A 25199-nucleotide genomic window follows, 5' to 3' on the forward strand; every position below is an offset into this window, starting at 1 on the left:
TTCATGAAGCCCAGAATGTTTAGCTTGTTTTGTCATGTCACTTGTATATTTGCTTTAAAGATAAAGAAAAAGCTGAGTAAATATCCTCCAAATGTGGAGATTCCATTAGTAATTTTGTAATTATTTTCCAGTCTTTCCTGCCTGTTTTTAAGGCAGCAGCATAGGGGGATGGGGGGTAGCACTTAAAATGTTTCGCTCAAAAATCCCTTTTGCTGCTCACTCATTCTGGCATCCACTGCTCAGGAAGGGACATGTCTAAAGCTAGCAACTTCTAAGAGAAATAGATGGATAGCGGCACTAGTATCATAAATCTTCACACTCTAATTAGGACCCCAGGAACAGCTGAGAGAGTCTCTGTTCTGACCCGCGGTGGTGCTAGTACAGAAAATCAGGCATCAGTATAATGTAATGACAACAAAAGAACATAGCCTGCACTCACCGCACAGTATGGGTCTGACGGCCTCTGGCTCCGGACCTCCTTGGTAACGTGGGACTTCCAGCAGATGCTGACAGCGCTCAGAAAACAGGCAACTGCCGGCGGTTTCGCGTTACAATCAACGCTTCTTCCGGCCTCTAAAGCTAGCAATGAGCTCACTCTCACTTCTGCGGTTTACTTCCTCCCTGAGTATGCTGTGTTGGTCTCTTTATCCAATCACTGCAGGCTGTTCTGTAACGCCTTCCTCTCGGTTTTCAGACTAATGTCTGATAAACAGGACATGAGTAAGCACAGATGAGTGCTAGTTCTGACCTCATTTACTGGACTTTGTCCTTGCCTGTGCTTTAGCTTGGACAAAGATGATGCTGCAGCTGGGCAGGATTATGTTATGCATGGTATGGGTACCCCATGTTTTTTTTTTGTTTTTTGTTAAATGCCATGATTTCTATAGAAAAGGAGAGAACATATTTTTTTGCATGAAGTATATTAGGCTGGGTTTACACTACAATTTGTAACTTTGGTTCCCGTATACGGCTGGGAGGAGGGGGGGCGGGCTTAATCGCGGGTCCCGCACTCAGCCGTATTCGGGAACCGTATTTAATTCATGTCTATGAGCCGACCGGAGTGAACCACAGCCTCCGGTCGGCTGCTTTTTCGGCCGTATGCGGTTTCCCGACCGTAGGCAAAAAACGCTGTCGGTCGGGAAACCGCATATGGCCGAAAAAGCAGCCGACCGGAGGCTGCGGTTCACTCAAGTCGGCTCATAGACATGCATTAAATACGGTTGCCGAATACGGCTAAGTGCGGGCGCCGCAATTAAGTCCCGCCCCCCCTCCTCCCAGCTGTATACGGGAACCGTAGTTACAAATCATAGTGTGAACCCAGCCTTAGAAAGGTTAATGTTTTGCCAAGATGTAAACGTTTTTGATTCTGACAATGCCCATCTAAGTTAAAAAAAAATATATATATTTGGTATCAGATTTAACTTACCTATAGGTTAGTGCATGTTTCCCATTGTAGATGTTGGGGATTTGTGATTGATTCCGCCACTTTGCGTGTAACACACGTGCATGTAACACATGCTATTCTTGTGACAGATCTGCATATGAAAAAAATTCAAAAATATATAGAATGGTCCCCTGGTACAGCTATATTAAGGCTGGGTTCACACTATGTTTTGATTATACGGTCACCGGATCCGGCTGGGGGGAGTGAAAACCGGGCACTCCCGTATTCCCAGCCCCAATCTCATTCATTTGAATGAGGCAACCGGAGTCATATTTAGTTCCTCCGGTCAGCTCATTTTTGTCCCGTATCCGGTTTTCTGGCCGGACCTAAAATCGTGGAATACCAAAAAAACAGATACGGGGCAAAAATGAACCGACTGGAGTCACTATATGACTTCGGTTGGCTCATTCAAATGAATGAGATCAGGGGTGAGCCCAGCTGGATCCGGTGACCATATCATCAAACATAGTGTGAACCCACCTAAACTGAGTGGGAACATTACACAGCCACATGACAATCCGGCTGAGTAGGAACAGAGCACAAACTATAGCTAGTGTGTGGGGTATGAGGAAAAAAAACTAATTACCTCCAGTGCTTCCACAATGCCTCTGGTGTCCTGCTCTTGTCCCTTGATGCTATAGTCTTCCTAATATGCAGCAACATCCTCCCTTTGTCTGGGATTATCTGGCTAGCAATATCGCACATTGGGCCTGGGGGTAACAGTCAGCTTAGGAAGACCATCGCATCAGCATACTTGAGCAGGACACTGGAGGCATCATGTGAGCGCTAAAGTTAAGTACATCTTTGGGGTGTTTTTTTTCTTTGACTTTGTTTTTTGTGGTTTTACACAATGGCCTTAGTTAGGGGTTATCAGGCGGGAGTTTTTTCCCCTATCATACATCAGTATAATTTATTTTAGCTAGAAAGTCAGGCCTCTGTACTATGTGTCTGGAGGGGCTGCCAACTATTCATATGAGCTGTTTTTGGAAGCGGTTGGTCTTTTCTCCATAGATTATGCTCTAACAGCATTGGTGGATGAACCCTTTATGCCTTATTCCATTTGAGTGCACTATTTAGCCGACTGCTCCATGTCTAAGTTTGCCACAATGGAACTTGTTCAATAGTATGTATATTTGACTCTATTGACAGTAATAGCTTGAGCAACACTTGGTGTCCTGGATGATTATTTTTTCTGCTAGATTTTACAGGTTGTGGAGGTGTGAACAAAGATTTGTGTAAACTGTGCCGTTAATATATAGATATAGAAAGCATACCCCATTTGCTGTTAACATGATACAGGCCCTATCTATTGTGTGCATGACACATACTTTGTCTACTGGTCTGTCTGATAAATGTCCTATTCACTAGGGATCGACCAATATAGTTTTTGTAGGGCCAATACTCTGTGGAGGTTAGGGCCGATAGCTGATAACTTATACCGATATTCCGGTATAGGTTAATGGCTATGTATCCCTCCCCCGGCAACACCGCTGCAGATCATTGATTTAAAGCGGGCGCTTTAAATCAATGAACTGCAGCAGCTTTTGCGGTGCCATAGACCGCCGCCGCCACCTGCTTCTCTCCCCCTGCCTGTCCGGAGTCCTATCACCGCCACCACCACCGCACCGCACCACCCTTCCAGAGACAGCCACTGCCCCATTGCCTCCCCCATTCCCGGTTTTATAATTACCTGTTCCCGGGGTCCGGGTCCATGCTACTTCTGCGTACATCGCTCCGATGCTCGCAGTTATGCATAGGACGTAACTGTACGTCCTGGTGCGTTAAGTACCACCTCACCAGTAAGTACACTTACGTCCTGCCTTGTTAAGGAGCTGGGCACCCCAAAGTAGCAAGAGGATACTATGATAGTAGGTTTTTATGGTTTGATATGATAGTTGGTTTATGAGTAATAAACCAAGGATGATGATGGCCTTGCTCTTTAAAGTCTCATATGAAATTGCCCTAATTGGGTATATTCAGTCCAAGTGCCCAGGGTGGCATGACCTGCAAATGTGTCTCTACCTGTACATATAGTGTAATTGGGTATATTTTTTGTTTCAACAAGACTCAAATAGCAAATTGTAAAGTTTCAGTAATCTCAACAAGTTCCTAATAAATATCCAGTTCATAATAAATCTTCATTTTTGTCTTTTTTTTTTTTTTGTAGGTGGAGGTGGAAGTGGAAGCAATGGATAAGGCTGGTAACTTCATTGGTTGGCTTCATGTGGATGGTGTCAACTTGTCAGTTTCTCTTGTGGAACATGCCCTGTCTAAGGTCCATTTCACTGCAGAGCGCAGCAACTACTACAAGACTCTCCTGTCCGCAGAAGAATTAGCCAAACAGAAGAAAGAAAAGGTAGAAATGAGTTTCCAAAATTCACTGCTATCAGTCATCTCCTACAGAGCTACAAATCTCATGCATAGATATAGTTGTTGGCTACGAAAAAAAATTTGGGACAGAATCCTAGAGTGCTTGTAAAGTTTTACCCCACGACATCTGTCATAGTAGCATGCTAAAAGTTTTTATCAGTGGCACTCTGGGTGCTGAGACCTCCACTGATTACTAAAACAAAAAGGCAAGGCGCATGAGTAAGTGCTGTGATGTTTTTTTTTTCTTTCTTTGCTCTCTTGAATATACACATTCAGTGAGTCTCATAGGATTCTGAACACCTGACCCACAGCAATAAAAAAAACTTCTGCAATGTGTGTAGTTTAAAACTTTAGGTAAACTTTAACGTGAAGAACTCTTACATCTGTTATATAATCCTATGAATTTCCAGTTAGGCATCCTTTGTTTCAGTGAAGGGATTGTCATATATATCCATTGACACACTTTGTGGGGAGTGAGAGTTGTGAAAACATACAATTGGACTCAATCCTAGTTATGGAAACACTAGTTACCTTAAAGGGCATGTGTCTTTTTTTGTTAGTGATTAGAGCCAGAAACCTTCTCTTTCACTTCTAGGGTAGGGTCACACTTAACAGATCCATAGCATAAAATACTGACCCATAGTGTGCCTTGAGCTGTTACAACTAACCATAGGCCCAATAGACTGTAGGGGACCCTTCTCACTTCTATGGGAACATTTTCTAGACATGTACTTTGAGCTCTGGGGGAAGGGGGAATCTAAATTGAGGATTATTTAATATGATCCCATTTTATCCATATACTGGTGTTACCTTACGCAGTCCGTGCAGAAAAGGAAGTGTCAGGTTATTGGTAGGCCTAGTGGCTAGACTGGAAAATGCAAGATTTTAGAATATATACCCCTCAACATTAAAATTGCAACACCAAGAAGGACAAGCTGTAAGGTTAAGCAAATATAGAAAATCAAAACTGTTTACTGCTATGGAATGAGATGTTTGATCTGCATTTTATTGACCTTGTACCACCGCTCTCATAGGCTATCGTAACTCAGAACAAGATTGCAATGGAGGTCTAGCTTCTTTAGCCAGGAGTGCCACTTTTGTCTCTGACATAATTTAGCTAAAGATTGATTTGGAAACCACCTGAGCAACACCATGAAGAGGCCTTCACAAGGGAACGTTACACCGTTCCTACCCCTAAGATTATGGGGTGGCATAATGTACAATAGCAGGACCCCCTCTAGTAGTCTTTCCAATTACACTGCTCTGCGTTGCATTTATTTGGTCATAGAACGAGTCGTATGACCATTTTTCCGACATGTCTCAAACAGTTTTTCAACATGGCAATACAAGGCTGCATGTTATTCATGCTGCCTGCTTGGCCTGCATGGGTTACTTTCACATGTCATGATCTTCTGATTTCCATAATTCAATTAATTTTCCTTCATAGTGTTGCAATTTCAGTATGAAGGAGTGGAGGAGAGTAATGAAAATCGGTAACAAACACACAAAATATAACATACGAACTTGACTTAAAATACACAAGTTTCTGATGACACATTCCCATTGAAGTGACTTCTTACAAGGTACTATAAAAGCTTGGGCCTCTTGCTTTTTATATTCAAGTAGAGATGAGCGCACTTACAGTAAATTCGATTAGTCACGAACTTCTCGGCTCGGCGGTTGCTGACTTTTCCTGCATAAATGAGTTCAGCTTTCAGGTGCTCCCTAGGGCTGGAAAAGGTGGATACAGTCCTAAGAGACTCTTTCCTAGGACTGTATCCACCTTTTCCAGCCCACCGGAGCACCGGAAAGCTGAACTAATTTATGCAGGAAAAGTCAGCAACCGCCGAGAAGTTTGTGACTAATCGAATTTACTGTAAGTTCGCTCATCTCTAGATTCAAGTAGTAGCCTGCTTTTAGAATGCTACTATATGGGGATTATTACTTGTTTGACGTATGATTAAAGCTAATTGTAGTACAAAACCTTAAAGAATAAGATTTTCATTGTAAATTAGGGAAAATTTATCAGAGCAATCCCAATATAATGTATAATTTTTAAATTGTTGTGAAGTTGATCATTCGTGCAATGTATACTTGTGGTTTCTCATTTCCTTGGAGTTGACAGGAAATCTGTAGTATGTTTTTAATCTCTGGCAAGCTGCTCCTGTGCGTCTTTAAATCCCATTTCATACAAATGCCTGCTTAACATTTTAAACCTGGTTAAAAGGACTAAATTCTGCCTCTGGGAGTTTTAACAGATGTTGATTAAGATTTACATCCATTTAATGTGACTAAGGTTGTATTGTCAGGGGTGCCTCATTAGGAGGGGCACAGTGGGACGCTCCATTGGGAGGGGCACAGTGGGACGCTCCATTGGGAGGGGCACAGTGGGACGCTCCATTGGGAGGGGCACAGTGGGACGCTCCATTGGGAGGGGCACAGTGGGACGCTCCATTGGGAGGGGCACAGTGGGACGCTCCATTGGGAGGGGCACAGTGGGACGCTCCATTGGGAGGGGCACAGTGGGACGCTCCATTGGGAGGGGCACAGTGGGACGCTCCATTGGGAGGGGCACAGTGGGACGCTCCATTGGGAGGGGCACAGTGACATAACAAACTATACGGTTCAGGGCAGAGTGTGTGCCAATATTTTACTTAGGGAGCACAACATGTGGCAGCATTGTATTCAGGGTACAGTATGTGGCAGAATTTAGAAGTGCAGTGTATAGTTTGATTAGGGGAGCCGGGTGACAATATATGGAGCTAGTATAGAGGTTGAAGACCCAAAGATCTCTGGGCAGCAAACAGTGCATAGCTAATCCATAGATGGAAGACCTCTTTATGACACTGTAGACCGGAAAATGAATGACTCCAATCAGAGAAGACGTCACCTGTAAGTCCCTGGATTCTTATTTTGGATGCATCAGATAAGTGTTGTAGTCCTTTTATTATCTCTAGTAAGATGATAGCTGGCACTTTTCTATATTATTATTATTTTTTTTTTTTTTTTAAACATACCATTAACATTTCATACTCCATAACATCATATAAAGGGAACTGGTCATTAGATTTTACCATATATAACGCTTTGCGACTTGTTATATATGGTAAAATCTTCTTCCCCACTATCCCTGGGAGAAATTCCTGCCCGCATGGATGGTGAGGATATAGAGTTTAAAAGTGTCCCCCACCTGCTCCCTAAGTAGTCCCCTGGGTGGGGAGCTATACTTATCTAGTCCCATCTGCTGCACTGTGATCACACCCCCATAGTGTAAATGATAGCCCTCGTCAGCACTCTACTTCCTAAGCAGACTGAGAAGAGCGGTGACACTGGCCATGTTCAGGCTATCAAATCAGGCAGAATGATGCAGGCAGCACCTATCACACTGCCGCATTATAGGGGAAGCGCTGAGCAGGAAGTCGGGATGCAGTGTTTCCTTAGCCCAGCGCTCAGCTATTCCATTGTATCAGTGTCATAAAGTCACCAATACAAAGGAATGCCTGTTCCCTGAACCCCGAATGCCCCTTCTGTAATCCAGCCCTTCTTGCCAGTCTAAACCATTGGCAACCTGGACCACGGTCTGCCAGTTGAGGACCTCTGCCTTACTATTATTATACTATTTAATGTTCTGGTCAATATATTTAAAAAAAAATTTAAATCAACAGGCTAGGCATCCAGTTTTAAAGCTATCCTTTTTCCTTTGAAAATTACAGTACCTTTCAACAGGATGCAAAAAATATGGTGCAAAATAGGTACCTCTTAACCACATAAAGAAACAAAAACAATTTTTTTTGCCCTCAGCTACCAAAAAAGGATTAGAGTACCGATCATGATCTAAACTCTCACTAATTCCCCCCCCCCCCCCCCCCCCACACACACACACACACACACACACACACACACACACACACACCTGTCCCTGACTCTTACTGACACTATCCCTGTGTTTCTTTTCATTCAAAACCCCCCTCTTTCTCCCTGATTTATTGTCATCTTGGCTGCTCATTCAGCTGTGCTAGTGTGAGGGAGGAAGGGGGCGTGGCCCAGCATAGAGACTATGAACACAGCTGGCAGCTCTGAATCTTCTCTGAAGAAAGATTGGAGCTCAGATAGTAAAATAAATGAGGGCATGTAGTAAGGCACAGTCATGAGTATGCCCTGCTGTGCTATGAGCACAGTGCTGGCTCCTGCCTGTCTGATTGACAGACAGGGAGCAGTGCTGAGCTTGTCTTGTGTCCCGGCTGCAGTCTGAGATTGAGGACTCCAGCATGAGTATGAAATCTATTTAAATAAAAAAATTAAAAAAAGAGGGCTTGCAGCCAGGACTGGTAGGGAGATTCCTAGTGGTCACTTTTTATTTTTATGAAAGGTACCCTTTAAAACAATCACAAGTTGTATGTACCCCAAGATGGTGACGCTGAAAGCTGTAGATCACCGGGTAAAAAACAAGATTTTACACAGCTCTGTAGTTAGAAAAAGAAGAAAAAAGAATGTTTTAGGAACCAAATTATGGTGATGTGGAACAATTAGTTTTTATTAAATGAAATGGATTAATAACTCATTTATGAATTATTAATGGTCAAACAATAAATAAAAAATATGACCATTATGAATTGCCAAAAATATACAAACAATGCAATTCACCATATCTGGTCTCGACTATTTTCCCAGATATGTGTTCTATGAAGTAGTGGTAAAAGGAGTTATTATATAAATATGTACATTTATTGGTTACAATTAACAATAAAGAGTAATAAATAAACAGACCATAATATAAATGAAATTATATAAAGAATATCAATGACATAATGTCAGATATAAATCAATGTATTCTGTTTAATAATAATAAACTTAGTCACAGAAGTAGGTTAGTTCATATATCAGTAGATTACTTTTCATAGAGATCATCACATCAAATGCTATCAAATGGGCATCTAATTTCTAGGTATGTAAAATGGGAGTAAACCCCGCCCAGTTTGAACCACAATTATCTCTGGTAAGATACTGTACTAAATATATACCGTAATTTATAGGACCCTACTAATTAGGAAGACTTAAATTGTTTCCTCGTGGGAATTATTAGATCATGTGGTGGAGCAGAGAAAGATCCCATTAGACTATGCTAATATGCAATATGATTGACTTGATCACCCTAAGATGCGCCCATTCATCTGCAGTAGAAGGGGGTGTGGCTTATAAACTACTACTGTATTACGATCTCATAATTGAGATTATATATAAGCCAGGTTTGCTCAGCCACATGACCTAATTCCATCCACAATAAAAAGGAGGTAACTTAATCAAATAAGAAACGTGTATCTTACTGATAGTAGGCATAGTTGTACTTCTGGATAAAGGAAAGATGGTTGCCTGGGGTCCATGGAAATGCCTTTAGTAAATATCAGTTAGGCTGCTTTCACACTATGAAGTTCACCTGTAAATAAACGTATGTTTGAAAAATAATTAAGGCCAGTTAAACAACCCCATTGAAGTCAATGGGTTTTTTCGTTAACCCGTTATCACACGATATAGCCCGTCATGACTAATGGACGTTAGTTGTGACAGGAGAAATAACGTTACATGCACAAATTTTTCGCCAGTCACAAGAAACAGGTAAATTAACAGACGTTATTTTTAACATTGAAGTCTATGGCCAATGGGCGTTAATAAATACACCTGTTAATGCCCGTTATTATAAAGGATGTTATTTTTACTGAGCATGCTCAGAAGGTGATTACTACTACTCCCATCATGTAACAGACTTGTTTCCATAATGGGAGTAGTAATTCCCTAGCTGCGGGAGTCTGCAGACAGCTACACACTACATTAGTGTTTGTACTACTACCCCCATCATGGAACAGAGTCTGTTCTATGATGGGGGTTGTAGTACAGGGGCCCCGCAGGGAGCCCTGAATGGTTGGTACTGAGGAGCCAATCAGGGCTCTCAGAGGGAGATTTAAAAATGAGCATTGTTACTAGCAGGGGCTATATGTATATTAAAAGCACTGTGGGGGGCAAGATATATAGCACTGCAGGGGGGAGCAGACATATGGGGGGGTTTGCGGCGGAGGCGGGGCATTATCGTGTTATCGGCAAGATAATTACCGATAACGTCCAAAATCGTGCCGGCCGATTATAATCGGCCAAACCGATAATCGGTCGATCCGTAATATGTACCTATCCCTCGCAGCGCTTCTATATACCTATGCTACTGCAGCGCTATATGTGAAAAGCATTCTAGCAGCAGCATTGGCCACCCGATGCTGCTGATAGAAATACTTCTCATATTGCAGCGGCATATGTATATAGAAGCGCTGGGGGGGGGGCAGATAACGCTATATGTCTGCCCCCCAGCGCTTCTATATACATATATCCCTGCAGTGCGATGAATGAAAATTATTTCTATTAACAGCGCATAGTTATAGAAATACTTTTCATTAATAGCTCTGCAGGGATATATGTATATAGAAGCGCTGGGGGGGGGGGGGGGGCAGACATATAGCGTTATCTGCCCTCCCACAGTGCTTCTATATACATATGCCCTTTCAGCGCTATGTATGAAAAGTATTTCTATCAGCAGCATTGGGTGGCCGATGCTGCTGCTAGAATGCTTTTCACATATATAGCGCTGCAGTGGCGTAGGTATATAGAAGCACTGCGAGGTTACATTATACATGCGCTGTGGGGGTATATATTTAATGTGCCGGCGGGGGGTATATATTGATTAATGCGCCGGCAGGGGTCATATCTAATGCGCTGCTGGGGGGGCTAGATATATAGGCTATATGTTTCCCCCCTCTGCAGCGCTTTATATCTTGCCCCCACAGCGCTTTTAATTTAGATATGGCCCCCTGCTACTCACAATGTTCATTTTTAAATCTCCCTCTGAGAGTCCTGATTGGCTCCTCAGTACCGGCCATTCAGGGCACCCCACGGGGGATTCAAAAATGAAAGTTAAAACACACTGATAAATCGCAGGGTTGCGGAGGTTGCCGCTCACTCCCCTGCTTAATAACTTCAGATAGCATCGGGTCTCAGAAGTGAAACCCAGTGCGATCAATCCCTCAGCCACTGTACTACAACCCCCATCATGGAACAGACTCTACAGCTGTCTGCAGACTCCCACAGCCAGGGAATTACTACTCCCATCATGGAAACAAGTCTGGTCCATGATGGGAGTAGTAGTAGTCCCAGCTGTGGGAGTCTGTAGGCAGAGGTGTTCGGCCATACATGAGGGATAATGGGTTTTAACGGATAAATATTTATTCAGCAGTTAGCCTCCATTATTTCATCAGTTATTAAGCGTCCATTTTTTACACAGAAAAAGGACGTTTAATAACGAGTGAACTCTATAGTGTGAACGCAGCCTTATCAGAGAAGAGTGGACTATGGGACCAAGCTTTCCCCCTGGCTCTAAATGGCTCCGCCCCTTCAGGTAGCCTCTAGAAACTTAAGTGATGAGGATCTGTGATGCTTCCTGTGATGAGCATGGGGTCTTGTGATGAACCTCCCCTTTCTGTCTCCCGGACACATGCTTTTAGCTTATTCCTTATCTTAAAGATCTACACAAACAAATATCAGATCATTCAATAATGACTGGTGGATGTGTATGGAAATCATGTTCTAGTTACATGACATCACAGCTAAACATTAATTTACTATAATTGTGTTAGAGATGCAAAAGATTGTGGCCACCTTTATCACCTGTATACACATAATCAGACAAGACAATGCCATTGATACTTCTCAGGCATCTCAAATATATGGCCAGAGATCTAGATAATCTAGAATACAATAGATCAATGAAAACCAGTGTATCTGCACACACACGTATCCAGGTATACAGATCAGACCCCTCATTGGAGACTGGGTTTCACTCTGACTGTCATTGTCTTTGTAAAACTGTCAACAGACCATTGTCTGTGTTTTTGCCAGACCCTTTTGTTTGTCTACATGTCTCTTAGAATAGATAACACCTTTGCAAACATTCAAAGGAATACACATTTCTAGAGATACTTTGATCTTTCAATGAACTCCACTTACATGGGGACTTCTGAGAATTCATACAACATGGTGGACATTTTGCCATGTTGTATCTTTTCTATATCTTTCATATTATAACATCGGATTTTATCAGTACCAGTATAGTCTGACAATTAAAACAGAAAAAAGTGTATAAACTTGGTATCACTGTGCAGTTTCCACTAGTACCCTTCCAATCCCCCGCTCACTCCAGGTCAAGAGATACTGTGATCCTCCCTAATCCCTTGTGTATCGAGTGGTATGGAACTACCAGATAGCTAAGTGATATCTCTGTCATTCCTATAGCTGTGGCCACACAATCTCACTATCACTCAATTCACAAAGGGTCCCCCCCCCCCCCCCCCCCCAAGCAAATACACATTTTGAACTAATCTCATAGATACTGAATAAATGCTATTTAGGTGTTTTAGTTAACTGACTTTGGGTGCTGTCTATCTCGAGGGATGCAGCAACTGGAAAAGTGGAATGCAAACAAAATTTGCTCTGAACTATATTGACAATGGGAGTTTGCTTTTCTGTCATAATGCATGAATATTTAGTTGTAATGAAAACTATTGGTGCCCACATGTGAGCCTTAATCCATAAGATTTTTCTTGAATTCATAAAATTTTCCTATTTCACTTGGCACAAAAACTTTATAGTAGTGCAGTGTAGGAATACATGTATCCAGTGAGATGCCAGATAGCCACAGTGTGTAATGGCTGGAGCAGTTTACACATACAGCTCTGCGGTAACATGTGGCCACAGGGTAGTGACAGCATTAGACGAGTGTTTTATCTTGTTTTAGTAAAGCTTTGCAGACTGAATCAGACAAATCCTAAGAATTGTAAGAAACAAACAATGTCAACAGACCAAATGAAACGTATAGGATGGGTCCATAGGGGGTGTGTAAAATCTAGAGGCAATTTTTTTGCTTTTTATAATAACCTCATAGAAGTCATTTAAGATGCACCACATAGGGAAACATTTCTTTTGTGTTTTAAACCGACTAGTTAAGAATTATGAGATTACTGATTTTATTTGCTCATATGGCATGTATTTTAATCCTGTGCATACACAAAATAAAAACCTTACAACAGCTGAAACATAACTGTGGAAACACATCTGCACCCATATTAGAAGGCTGATATTAGCTGTGGCATCTAATAGCCTCATCACAACATAGCTGCATTTTTGTGCAGTTAGTCCAATTGCTATACTGTTAAATGTTGTGAACTGGGTGTCCTGGAGTGATCAGTGTCTCTCTTCCCAGTACTGTGCAGTCCTCACTTGTATCAGCCTCATGTATTATTCTGCCTGTAACTTCTACTTTTAAACAGCACAAATCAGCATTTTCTTTAACTATTTAGCCTGGAAGCAAAATGTCAAATTTAGGAGTTCTGTTTTGCTGAAACCCACAAACTGCTTTGACTTTGTTGTATACTGCCGTTTACCAGTTGGGTATTTTAAGGTTGTTTATCTGTTAGCTGGCTTCTTATGTGCCATCATCATTAAAGGGGTACTCCGACCCTAGACATTTTATCCCCTATCCAAAGAATGGGAAATAAGATGTCTGATTGCGGGCGTCCCCTGGAACACCAAGCCCCCCCCCTCCCCGCGATCTCTGCTGCGGCACCGCAGTCATCCAGTGCACGGAGCGAACTTCACTCCATGCCTGATGACTAGCGATGCGGCGCTGACGTCACGGCCACATCCCCTCGTCATGTCACGCTCCCTCTCAATGCAAGTCTATGGGAGGGGCGTCGCAACAGCTCCCATAGACTTGCATTCAGGGGGCGCGGCCGTGGCGTCACGGCCTCTGGTGCCACAGCCGGCGTTCTGAATGAACGCCGGGTGCTGCAGGGAGATTGCTGGGGTCCCAGCAGCAGGACCCCCATGATCAGACTTCTTATCCCCAAGAGCAGGAGAGGTTTGCTATAGGGAATTGCTCTTGCTCTGGACAGTTCCTGACATGGACAGAGGTGTCAGCAGAGAGCACTGGTCAGACAGAAAATCAAAAAGAAAAGAACTTACTGTGGAGCATACAGCAGCTGTTGAGTATTGGAAGCGTGAATATTTTTAAATAGAAGTAATTTACGAATTAAAGAGTACCCCTTTAAAGAATTGCTAAACACCATTGTTTTAGTACTGCCACATGGCTGGTGTGAAGTCTTCAATAGTTTGAACTTGGGGTTAAAATATGTGATGGTATCATGTTATAACTATAATAACCAGTTCAGTAATGTGGCACAAACATTTTTATGTGGAATCTTGCAGTTATGTGATCCCTGAGCTTTTGAAAACATCTGTAAGTAAACCTTAACAATGCTTGATATAATTTTGGGCACCTCTTTCAATCTCCTATATAGGGTTTATTCACACGTACAGGATCCTGTGCAGATTTGATGCGCAGGGTTTGTAACTGCAGATTAGAAGTTGTGCTCAGTCAATTAGTTTACATTAAGATTTGCAGCAAAAAATCCTACGCATCAAATCTGAGGATACTGTACGTGCTAATGTACCCTTAAGGGTTATTCTGGATAAGTTTGTTGCTTTTATGGAATTCAAACTCTCCTTCCTTGGTTCCCCGGGCTCCTCCTGACATCTTTGAGTTCCACGTCAATCGTTGCAGTGACAGCCCACCTAGCCAGTCACTGACTGAGAAATAGGAAGACCTCTGTGGCCAGTGACTGGCTGAGCAGGCTGTCCCTGACTAGACAAGCTTGTCTAAGAAGTAGCAGACAGAAAAGACGTCATGGGGAAGTCCTCGGGGACCAAGGTGTGTGAGTATGCATTTGTTTTGTATTTTCATAGCGGCCCCAGCAACATTTAAAAAAAATGTTTTTATTTATCTAGCAAACCCTTTGTTTAAAATGTTAACAAGTAGCTCTCTGGTGACTTTTCGTGCTAAGCTGCCATGTCTGTGTATTTGAGGACTGGTGCTATTTCTGTCCAATATGACTAGTGACTGCAAAGTTTATGTTCTCGATTTATGTGAAGTTTGTTGAAGTACAGTGCCTATTTAAGGAATTATACATTTCCAGTTTCATTATATTCAGTAATCAAAACCAGTAACATAAGCTGAATGTCTTCATTCTTCAATGACTATATTTAAAGGGTAATGATCACTTTTTCAAACTTCATAGTGATCAACTTTTCCTCTGCACAGGTTTTGAAAAATCTCCCCCATTGTGCCCAAATGAACATTGAGGAAAGATGGAACTGATAGGTTTTTGTTTTTTTTCTTTGATTCACTTGTGATGAAGTTGCTCTATATCCTGTAAAAGAAATCACTGTAGATCTGGTGAAACTTCACTATCGTGAAGACTGATATTGATTTTTGATTTGTTCTTGTACATTTTTCTTTTATAAAACTCAAGCAGAAAAGGGAAAGGTTGGTAAAATCTCAAAATGACCACCCTATTTAGCATGTAGTGTAATTCAGGGTTTGTATTGGCGCATTTTCAGACCATTATGCCTTTGTTGTTCAGCATTCTTGTCATATACAGGTAATGAAGGTGAGTTAGAGGATTTAGGGAGTGTTTTCCCCCGTCAAGACACTAGAAAAATGAATGATCATTTAGTTGCTACCTATGTTCAGCTAGCACACACTCGGAAGGTGGTAATGTCAGATCAGAGGCTCTGGGAATAAAACAGGAGAAGTCATGCAGAGAAGACAGCTTGTGTTTAAACAATCTATAATTAGTGGGAACTGGGAGGACGGGTGAAATGTAGTGACAAGGGCCACGTGGCAATGTCTGCATCAAACCTGAGCCACCACTCTGTAAATGCCAAGTTGTAATCGAGATAACAGTATTTAAATGTCTTAAGATACAGGGAACACATGGTAGATAAATACATCCCACATGCTGTCTCGGTCATCTGTATTGTTATAATCATGCATTGTACCAACAACACTTACACTGCAGTGTACCTAATTTATCCTTGAAGGAAATCTTCACACAGTATAACTAATCCCAGATCCAGGTAGGGTTAAAAGCACTATTACTATCATACCTGTACATCCAGGTGGCAGAAACACCACTCTGCACTGAATGTTCTTTAGCACTGTGGCCCTATTTATTTATTTAATATTTTTGGCAGGGGAACACAGCAAGTCCCAGAGGCTGCTTCTCCACAGTCATAAAGTTCTGGCATAATCTAGCAATTTGCCATCACTTGAGATGGGACTGCCCATTTTATTAGTCCAGTCCTTTTCATTAACTATCTTTAAAGGAGAAAAGGGGTGTGTGTGTGGGGGGAGGGGGGGAACGCATCCCCTATAAGTTTCAGTTCACTTGCGTCCGAACGCTGGGGCCCCCCGTGATCTCCTGTATGGAGCCCCAGCTCTCCTCCACAGTGGCGCATAATTACCCCCACTCAAATCTGGGGCCGCCACGCACCCTCCATATAGCTCTATTGAAGAGTCGAAGATTGGCAAACTCACCCATAGAGCTATATGGAGGGGGCATGGTGGCCCTGCTTCAGGTGGGGGTCGTCACGCGCCACTGTGAAGGAGAGCTGGTGTAAGGTGCAGAACTGTGTTCTATACAATTCTGCGTTTGCGCCTCCCCTCAGCTGTCTGGAGATTGCTGAAGATATAGCGAGGGGAGGGGAAGGCAGAGCAGGGAACCACCCTCAGCTCAGTCCACAGCTCCCTCCTCGCAACTCCCTTAGCCCCGCTCCAAACAACTTCTCCCGGTTTGCCAGTGCTCACTGTACCTGCAGATAGGGGATAGTTTTTTTTTTTTTTTTTGCACGTGACTTCTTCTTTAAAGGGGTACTCGGGTGGAAAACTATTTATTTTAAATCAACTGGTGCCAGAAAGTTATAGAGATTTGTAAATTAATTCTATGAAAAAATCTTAACCCTTCCAGTACTTTTCAGCTGCTGTATACTACAGAGAAAGTTATTTTCTTTTTAAATTAACTTTTTGTCTGTCCACAGTGCTCTCTGCTGACACCTCTGTCCACGTCAGGAACTGTCAGGATAGGTTTGCTATGCGGATTTGCTCCTGCTCTGGACAGTTCCTGACAGGGACAGAGGTATCAGCAGAAAACATTGTTGACAGACAGAAAAGAAATTCAAAAAGAAAATAACTTTCTCTGTAGTATACAGCAGCTAAGTACTTTAAAGGTTAAGATTTTTTTAATAGAAGTAACATACAAATCTGTATAACTTTCTGGCACCAATTGATTTTAAATAGTTTTCCACCGGAGTACTCCTTAAATGTAATATATAATCTGTTTGACAAATGCACCTCTGCTACATCTATCAGTAACCTGCTACCTGTATGGTGAAAGGGTGCACAGCACTTGTTCGACCCTGCCTCTTTAAAGGGGTACTCTGTTGGAAACCTCTTCGGATAGAGAGTAAGCAGTTAGATGCTGGGGACTCCTGCGGTCTCTGGGCAATTATACATCTGCCCCTCCACTCAGCTGTTCGAAGATTTCCGAACATTAGGAGAGAGGAAGGCAGAGCTGTGCATGACACAGTTCTGCACCTCCCTCGCCCCGTACACAATTCCCTCTTCGCCCATCCCTCAGGAGGAGAGGAGGGACGTAGATTTTCTGTAAAAATCTCTACTTGTGGTTGTGTCACTGAGCCATTGTTAAAATCTACCTCCAAGGGGCTGTGCAGCTCCCTCGGAAGGAGAGGGATTCTCACAACCCCGCTCCTTAACGTTAATTTTCATTTACCTCCCTCAGGAGAGGAGGGATTCTTTCAGCCCCCTGGATGTAGATTGTCAAAATCTCCATATAGGACCAGGGCTGTGAGAATCTACGTCCTCTCCCTGAGGGAGGGGCGAAGAGAAAGGGAGGTGCGGAACTGCATCCTGCACAGCTCCGCCTTCCCTGAAGTAAAATTTCACAGGGCCCAGTTCTGCACCTCACACCGGCACCCCTGTCACTCTGTGCATGATGACTGGCGATGTAAGCAGCCGTGTCCCCTCCATTCACTTCTATGGGAGGAGGTGTGACTGCTATGTACTAGCAGTCAAGCCCCTCCCATAGACATGAATGGAGGCGGCGTGGCATAAAATCACAAATGCGGAAGCTGAAAGCATGTGGGACCCTGGGGACCCTCGTGATCTAACATTTTAAACCCCTATCCTTTGGATAGGGGTTAAGATGTTTCCAACAAAGTACCCCTTTAATGTTTGCCAGTGCTCACTGTTCTTTCAGTTGCAGCAGTGCAAGGCAGGTATGAGCAGCAGTTGAACAGAGGCTATGGTGCTCTTGCAATCTCTGCAGACCTTTCTTACAGCTGATCAATGGAACTGCCTTTATACAAATGACTATTTGCCAAAATCTGTACAATACAGTCTGCACCGTGAAAACAGGTAAATGGTACTGGATTTACTTATGAATAGAGGAGGGGGATCAAAGGTTTAAAACACACTGGAGGAATGTACCTTATGCAACTTTATTACATTGTCACACAATTTTGAAATTTGTGCATTTTTGTGCAATTCACATTTATGGATTTTTGTGGATTTGTGCATATATTAGCATAGTATAGATGTGCCTTAAAACTCATTACACTTAATCTTCGACCCTTGTCTACCAAAGCCTTATTCCTTTGTCAGTGGAGGTTCAAACCTAACAAAGAAAAGTAAAACATGGCTGAGGAAAGTGAGGCTTGTGCAAAAAGTTGCACTTTTTTTTTGGCATACAGGCTTTGCTTTGTTAGATTTCCTGCACTGTGAGATATATCTCTAACAAAACATTGTGTAATTTTTCCATCTTATCCCATATCCTGTATGCTTTATTTACATGTGGTTGCAGACCACAGCAGCTGCTGTCTGGGTATTTGCAGTCCAAACTTAGTTTTAGTCTGGGCATGCTGTCCCCCTCTATCACACCAGAGTCCTTGTTGTTTCTCGCTATGGTTACTCAGTGTAGTGTCCTACTGCCAGTTCAGACAGAAGTGCTGTGACAGAGCAAAGAGCTATTTGACTCCTTGCCCTTGTAGATCACAGGCAACTTTATGGCTGTGACCTACAAGATGCCAGTAGTACCGCAGGACTTCTGTGTCATGCCCCCAGTTCAGACGCATATGCAATGAAGTTATCCATTGCGCATTGCCTGCAACGCAGCAGAGTTAGGAAGGATGAGAAGACTTGTCACCCTACCGGTGAAAAATTATGTGAATTTCTTTTATTTAACTATCGGTAAGGGACCAGTTGACCAGGAGACAACTATCTACCCACTGAGGGCAGCCAGCCTACAAACTCTGGACACCTTCCTAACTTCTCTACCTATTGGTAGACAATACCTACTGGAGACGCCTATCTAATAAAAAATAAAGAAATAAATAAATTGAATGGACATAGGTTTTCAAACCCTTTACTCAGTACTTAGTTGAAGCTCCCTTTGGCAGTAATTTGTCTTGATTCTACTTGGCTGTGATGCCACAAGGTTTGCGCCTCTGGATCTAGTTATATTCTACCATTCTTCTTGGCATATCATCTGACGCTTATATCATCTGACGCTTATATCATAGTAGTAATTACGCCCTTACTGCCTGGGCCTTAACGCACCATGGGGGTAAATGTACAACAAAGTGAGCACAGAAACTACGCTAACTTCTTAGCAGTAACGGCTTCTAAGGGTATGTTCACACTGCGAAATTCTGCGAGTAGAATTCCGCACAGTGAGCATTCCCATCAGTGTGATCGGGTCTTTTGTGAGACCCGTTCACACTGTGGACACTTCCACTGCTGAAATTGTTCAGCGCAAAGAAAGGACATGTTAATTCTTTGCGCGGATTCCGCGGGTACTGCATAGCATATTGCCTAAGTATCTTTGTCGGCCGTCTGACGGAATCTCCGCTCGCTCCGCAGTGTGAATATACCCTAACAGTAGCCAGACACTCACTGCTAATGACGGAGAGCAGTGTGATCAATGATGATCATACAGTTAGCTCTGGGGGATCATCGAACCCCGAAAAGTGATAGTCTAGTGACTAGTGTGATTAAGCATCTGTTGCACTAGTAAGGAATGGAATTTATGGTTTCTATTATTGTTTCCCTATTTCTTTAGAAGTGAGAGGGAGAAGCTAGTAATCTATTGCCACACTGCATGGACTAATATATAAATATCCCTATACACATAGGATACGTGTAACCTTACGTTCTCCTTATGGAGACTGATGACTGATCAGGGTAGGGGAGCTCAAACTATTTCATAGATAAAAGTGTATGTAGAAGATCATAAGTATTTGCAAGTTTACACTTAAACCAGACCGTATATCCTAGGCATCACAGAGATATGTATAAAAAGTAATGCATTCCAGCCCCACAGGATCTGATTCATAGAGGCTATTGGAGTCATGGAAGCCATAGCCTTCATGCAGGGAAAATATGCAGTGTTGAGATTTAAAAAAAAAAACAGTTTTAGGGATGTGGCGTGACTGAGGATAATGATTAAATCATGTAATACAAGGGTTTTAATTGTGGATCTGTCACAGATTTCTGCTAGACAGACGTGCGGCTGGCAGATCCTATCTACCTCAGCCTTCTATGTTTTCCCTGTGAATGTCTTGAGTTGGTTCTACCTTGTAACCCATTTTTTCCATATACATTAAGACGTGTTATGAAAAATTACAGTGACTGTCAGAAGCCTTTGGTCTTGGCCGTTAAACCTGAACATGATGTTCACTGAAGACATTTATTTCCTTTTTTTAAATGAACCCAGCATTAAGTGTAATGAAAGAGCTGGGCTCTTGGAGAGGCATCAAGCTAAGATGTGGGTGCCTTTTTACGTTTTTTCAAAGCAAAAATAGCCTAGGTGGAGGGTGTTTGTCTCAATAATGTAACTGTCAGCACTGCCATACAGATTCATATTATACTATTCCTTAGTGTTTCAAGTTTTTTCCCATCTGTATATTTTTTTTCCTTAAATTTTTATTTTTTCCATATAAAATATTACATAATTCAGTAAACATAATAAATCCATTAATTAGTATCCCTTCCCCCCGCCCTTACCTCCCACCCCCACCCCTTCTCGCAGCCAGCTAGGTTCTCTCCTCCCATTTACTCCGTTCATTGTGAATCTTCAGGGCATCTCTCTTCCTTCTGTAATAGATGGACTCATACCTTTTTATCTGTTCTACTGCATCTTGCCATTCCTTCTCTGTTGGACATTCTGGGGCAAACCATCTCCTAAGGATTAATATTTTTCCATACCAAGAACTTTTAGGATAACATTGTTCCTTTCTCTATCTGTTAATCCTATTCCAAGGACAGCTGATTAAGAATAAAAATAAATATAAAAGGGGTACTCCAGCCTCAAGACATCTTATCCCCTATCCAAAGGACCCCCGCAATCTAGCATGCAGCACCCACCTGTGAGCACTGCAGGAAGAGCTGGAGACTCAGTCTTATGCCTAACGACCACGGGGACTGAGTATCGTGATGTCACGACTCCGCCTGTGACATCACGCCCCGCCCCCTCAATGCAAGTCTATGGGAGGGGGCGGGGCGTGGAGTCTCCAGCACTTCCTGCAGTGCTCACAGGTGGGTGCTGCATGCTAGATTGCGGGAGTCCCCAGCAGCGGAACCCCAGCGATCAGACATCTTATCCCCTATGCTTTGGATTAGGGTTAAAATACATAAATGACAAATATAAGTATAATGACTGTTAAGAGTTAATGATGGACTGATGTAGAGAGAAAGAGGACCTTGCCTGTGAGGGCTTACAATCTTCAAGGGGAGGGAAGAGAAACAGTCGGTGAGGGAGACAGCAGGTTATCTGTGAGCAGTGAGGACTTTACTCAGGACCACTGCATTGTATTTCCGGTCAGATTCAGCTGAAAGAATGAACATGAGTCTGGAATTAGAATTTCCATGGCAGAATTTTCCACTGCCAGAATTCTGCCGTATGCACAATGCAGCAAAAGTCCATTGAAAACAATGGGAGGCTGCTGCATCCGAGTTTCCAAACAACATTTTTACACTGGATTCTTGCTTGAAAAATTCTGCTTTGAGAATGTGCCCTGAGAATGCAGCTGTTCACAGTGCAGCAGGATTATAGTGACGCATTACTTTCAATGCCCCTTTGGGGAACAAAGGCTGCAGTCACTCCATGCAGTAATATTTCCCCCACTGTACCCACTACAAATTGATGCTTCCCCTCAAGGTAATATTGCCCTTTCAATGCACACACAATATAATAGTGCACCTACAAGGGGATAGTGCCACTCAATGTAAATGTGCCTCTGACCCCCCACTTTTCCTTTTTTTTTTTCTTTCTTTTTATTTAATCCCTTTTCCATTTGCAAATCTGTGTGGTGGGCGGAGCTCCTGTCGCATGGTTTGCTCTAAACCCAGCAGTCATTAGGGCAGATGCACATTCTGTGCCACATAATGTTAGTCCTCCATCATGAGAATGTAATCTTTATAATGGTAAAGGTAGCTCCTCTTTCCGCATACAGTGTTATTATAGTGAATAATATCATCCCTACCCTCCTGCCAAGTGAATTTAGACTATAATATAGGCCTCTATAGCTGTACATTATTTTATGAGGTATATTTAACCTCATCCATGTCAGTAAATGTTTAGCCAGACTCTCATACATATTTACTGCAGTGTACTTCTAGAACATTCTGATAGGCTAGTGTAGCAGCACTATGCTGCAGTCTATTTGGCTGTATATTCACAGTATGAGAGGAGAACTGAGCATGCCCGACCAGAGGAGAACACTGACTACAGGACATATCTCATGGCAACCAGCAAAAAGTCTTGAGCATATATTGGTAGGGCTGCCTTTCAAACATATTTGCAAATGAATCAGTTAAAACCTAATCATCTTCATGGTAAAACTCCTTTTAAGGAACCAGTCACAACTGCGACCCCCTGCAATGCTCACTTTTCCCCAGTGGTGGATTAGAATATGAACTCTCAGGAACCTCAGGCCGGGCGGATGCCCAAACAGCCCATATTATATCAATAAAAAAAATTTTGGTAACGCAAAATACAGATTATCAAAAAAAAGTACACACTTTGTGATGTGGTATCAAATGCATGTGGTATCACTGCAGCTGTAACAATTTAAATGTTGCTTTATCAGAAATTAAAAAGGTAAATGGCATAAAAATGCAGCATAGCTTTAGTTTGTTTATTATAAAAAAAAAATAATAATAATTTTAAACGTGGAAGTTGTACCAACCAATGGAATAAATTTATAGTGTTAGCGTACTCTAGTGTGAAATTTTAAACGCATATCAATGGCAGAAAGAATAGGTTTATGCTCTTAGTTGTAAAAAGTTGTCCTCAGAACGCAGTGGTGCAAAAACCAAAATACTCCTGCAGTATAGACACTAGAGGTTAAAGTACTGATTTCTTCTATGCTCAAACCCTGCCAGGTAGAAATGGACCAGCTACCATACTAGGCTTGTATTGGTTTCCTTGCAGGTCTGGGATGTGTCTTTTGTCGGATTCAGCATTTTTCTGTTGCTGACGCTGCACTCAGCTGTACAGTGAACACAATCCAATGTACTTTCGGTCCCTCTGATGAATTCATCGAATGGAAATTTGTGAAATTATTGAGCTTCATCTCAGCTGCTCACTCCCCTTACAAACCACCGAGGTGGATCTTACCAGATGTCCTGCTGTGGATATCAGGCCACGCATTGTGCGCAGCTTAACAAGTCTTGCTCTCAACATAGGACGTGTCCCTTTTTTAAAATTTTTTTATTTTAACCCCTACTCTTCTAACAATTTGAAAATTATAGTGCCATTCAAATGTTTTTTTTTTTTTTTACCGTAATAACTTTGACAGAAGGAACGGTTTGAAAAAAGTTAAGAAAAATAAAAAAAATGTATATCTTAAATGTGTTGGGTTGTGTAAGATGGTTCCAGCTTCATTGATCGCCCCTTGAGTTTCCTTAATTAAACGTTGCTGACCATTGCCAGTAGCAGTCCACAATCCTTCACTTCATTCATATATTTAGATTTCACGCTGTGTTGAGCATGTAGAATTGCAATTCAGAGAGTTACTGTACATCTGAATTGACTGGGCATACACCAGCCATGTATTATATCAAAGTGCCTTCATAAATATCCACTAAGTAGGTACATGCTAATCCAGCTCTAGATAATAATCTTGATGTATGGTAACGCAGCAGGGCATTAGCCACAGAGTGTAATGATGTCTGAACTTATCAGGCAATAGATTACAGAATGTATAGATGAGGCAGAGATCACTGCATACTCCTACAGTCTGGGCTGGAGTTTCTTGTGGCATGTCTGTGCAAACAGGGTTTATATAAGATGTTTTGTGGTAAGTTCCATTCTTTCCGGAATCTTATCACAGTTTAAATTTAAGTAAAACTGTAACATTTTTTGCAGCAGTTAATAAAATAAGGCTATGACATCAAAACTTGTGGATGCTTGTGTTATGGGACTGTACTGTATGGAGCTATAGTAGGACTTCAGCAGAGGCCCACTCCTGTTTGCCTTTCATCCTATATGGAGTTTTTCTTCTATGATTTCCACAGTGTAAAAAAAATAGTCTGCCATCCTCTCTATGCACAAGGCTGTGTGTTTGTAAGGCTAAGTTTCCGCTTGTTTTTTTTCTGGCAGTTTTTGGAATATTGCCACTGCAGTTTTTGAGCCAAAGCCAGAAGTGTATCCAAAGGAATAGGACATATAAAGGACTTACACTTCTCCTCCCTTATGGATCCACTTCTGACTTTTGCTCAAAAACTGTAGTGGCATTTTTTCAAAAACTGCCAGAAAAAAAAGTGGAAACTTAGGCTGCTTTCACACTATGAAGTTCACCCGTTAATAAACGTACATTTGAAAAATTATTAACGCCGTTAACCCCATTCAAGTCAATGGGTTTTTTCGTTTACCCGTTATCACCCGTCATAGCCCGTCATGACTAACGGACGTTAGTTGTGATGGGAGAAATAACTGGACATGCACTAATTTTTCGTCAGTCACAAGAAACGGGTAAATTAACTGCCGTTATTTTTAACATTGAAGTCTATGGCAAATGGATGAGCCTTTATGTCATCCGTTTGCACCCTGTTTTAAAATAGCTTGCTCAGAAGAGTTGACATCAGCAGACTCCTGCAGTGCTGAGGGACTACTACTCCCATCATGGAACAGACTTGTTTCCATGATGGGATTAGTAATTCCCCACTGCACGAGTCTGCCGGTGGCTGGGGAGGTTACATTAGTGTTTGTACTACGACCCCCATCATGGAACAGACTCTGTTCCATGATGGGGGTTGTAGTAAAGGGGCTGAGGGATTGATCGCACCGGGTCTCACTTCTGACACCCGATGCGATCAGAAGTTAAGCAGGGGAGCGGGCAGCAGGGTCCGCAACCCTGCAATCACGATGTATTTTTT

The 25199-nt window shown here is 42.3% G+C and overlaps 1 protein-coding gene across 1 annotated transcript in view; it reads left to right on the forward strand.

The window, feature by feature from the left end:
• Positions 1–25199, forward strand: part of SND1 (staphylococcal nuclease and tudor domain containing 1) — an 815381-nt gene that overhangs the window by 651655 nt on the left and 138527 nt on the right. The window contains exon 17 of the mRNA XM_056573088.1: positions 3612–3800. Within this exon, the coding sequence (XP_056429063.1) occupies positions 3612–3800 (189 nt within the window). The remainder of the gene's footprint in view (positions 1–3611; positions 3801–25199) is intronic.

Source organism: Hyla sarda, chromosome 4, assembly GCF_029499605.1.
Source record: "Hyla sarda isolate aHylSar1 chromosome 4, aHylSar1.hap1, whole genome shotgun sequence".
NCBI lineage: Eukaryota > Metazoa > Chordata > Amphibia > Anura > Hylidae > Hyla > Hyla sarda.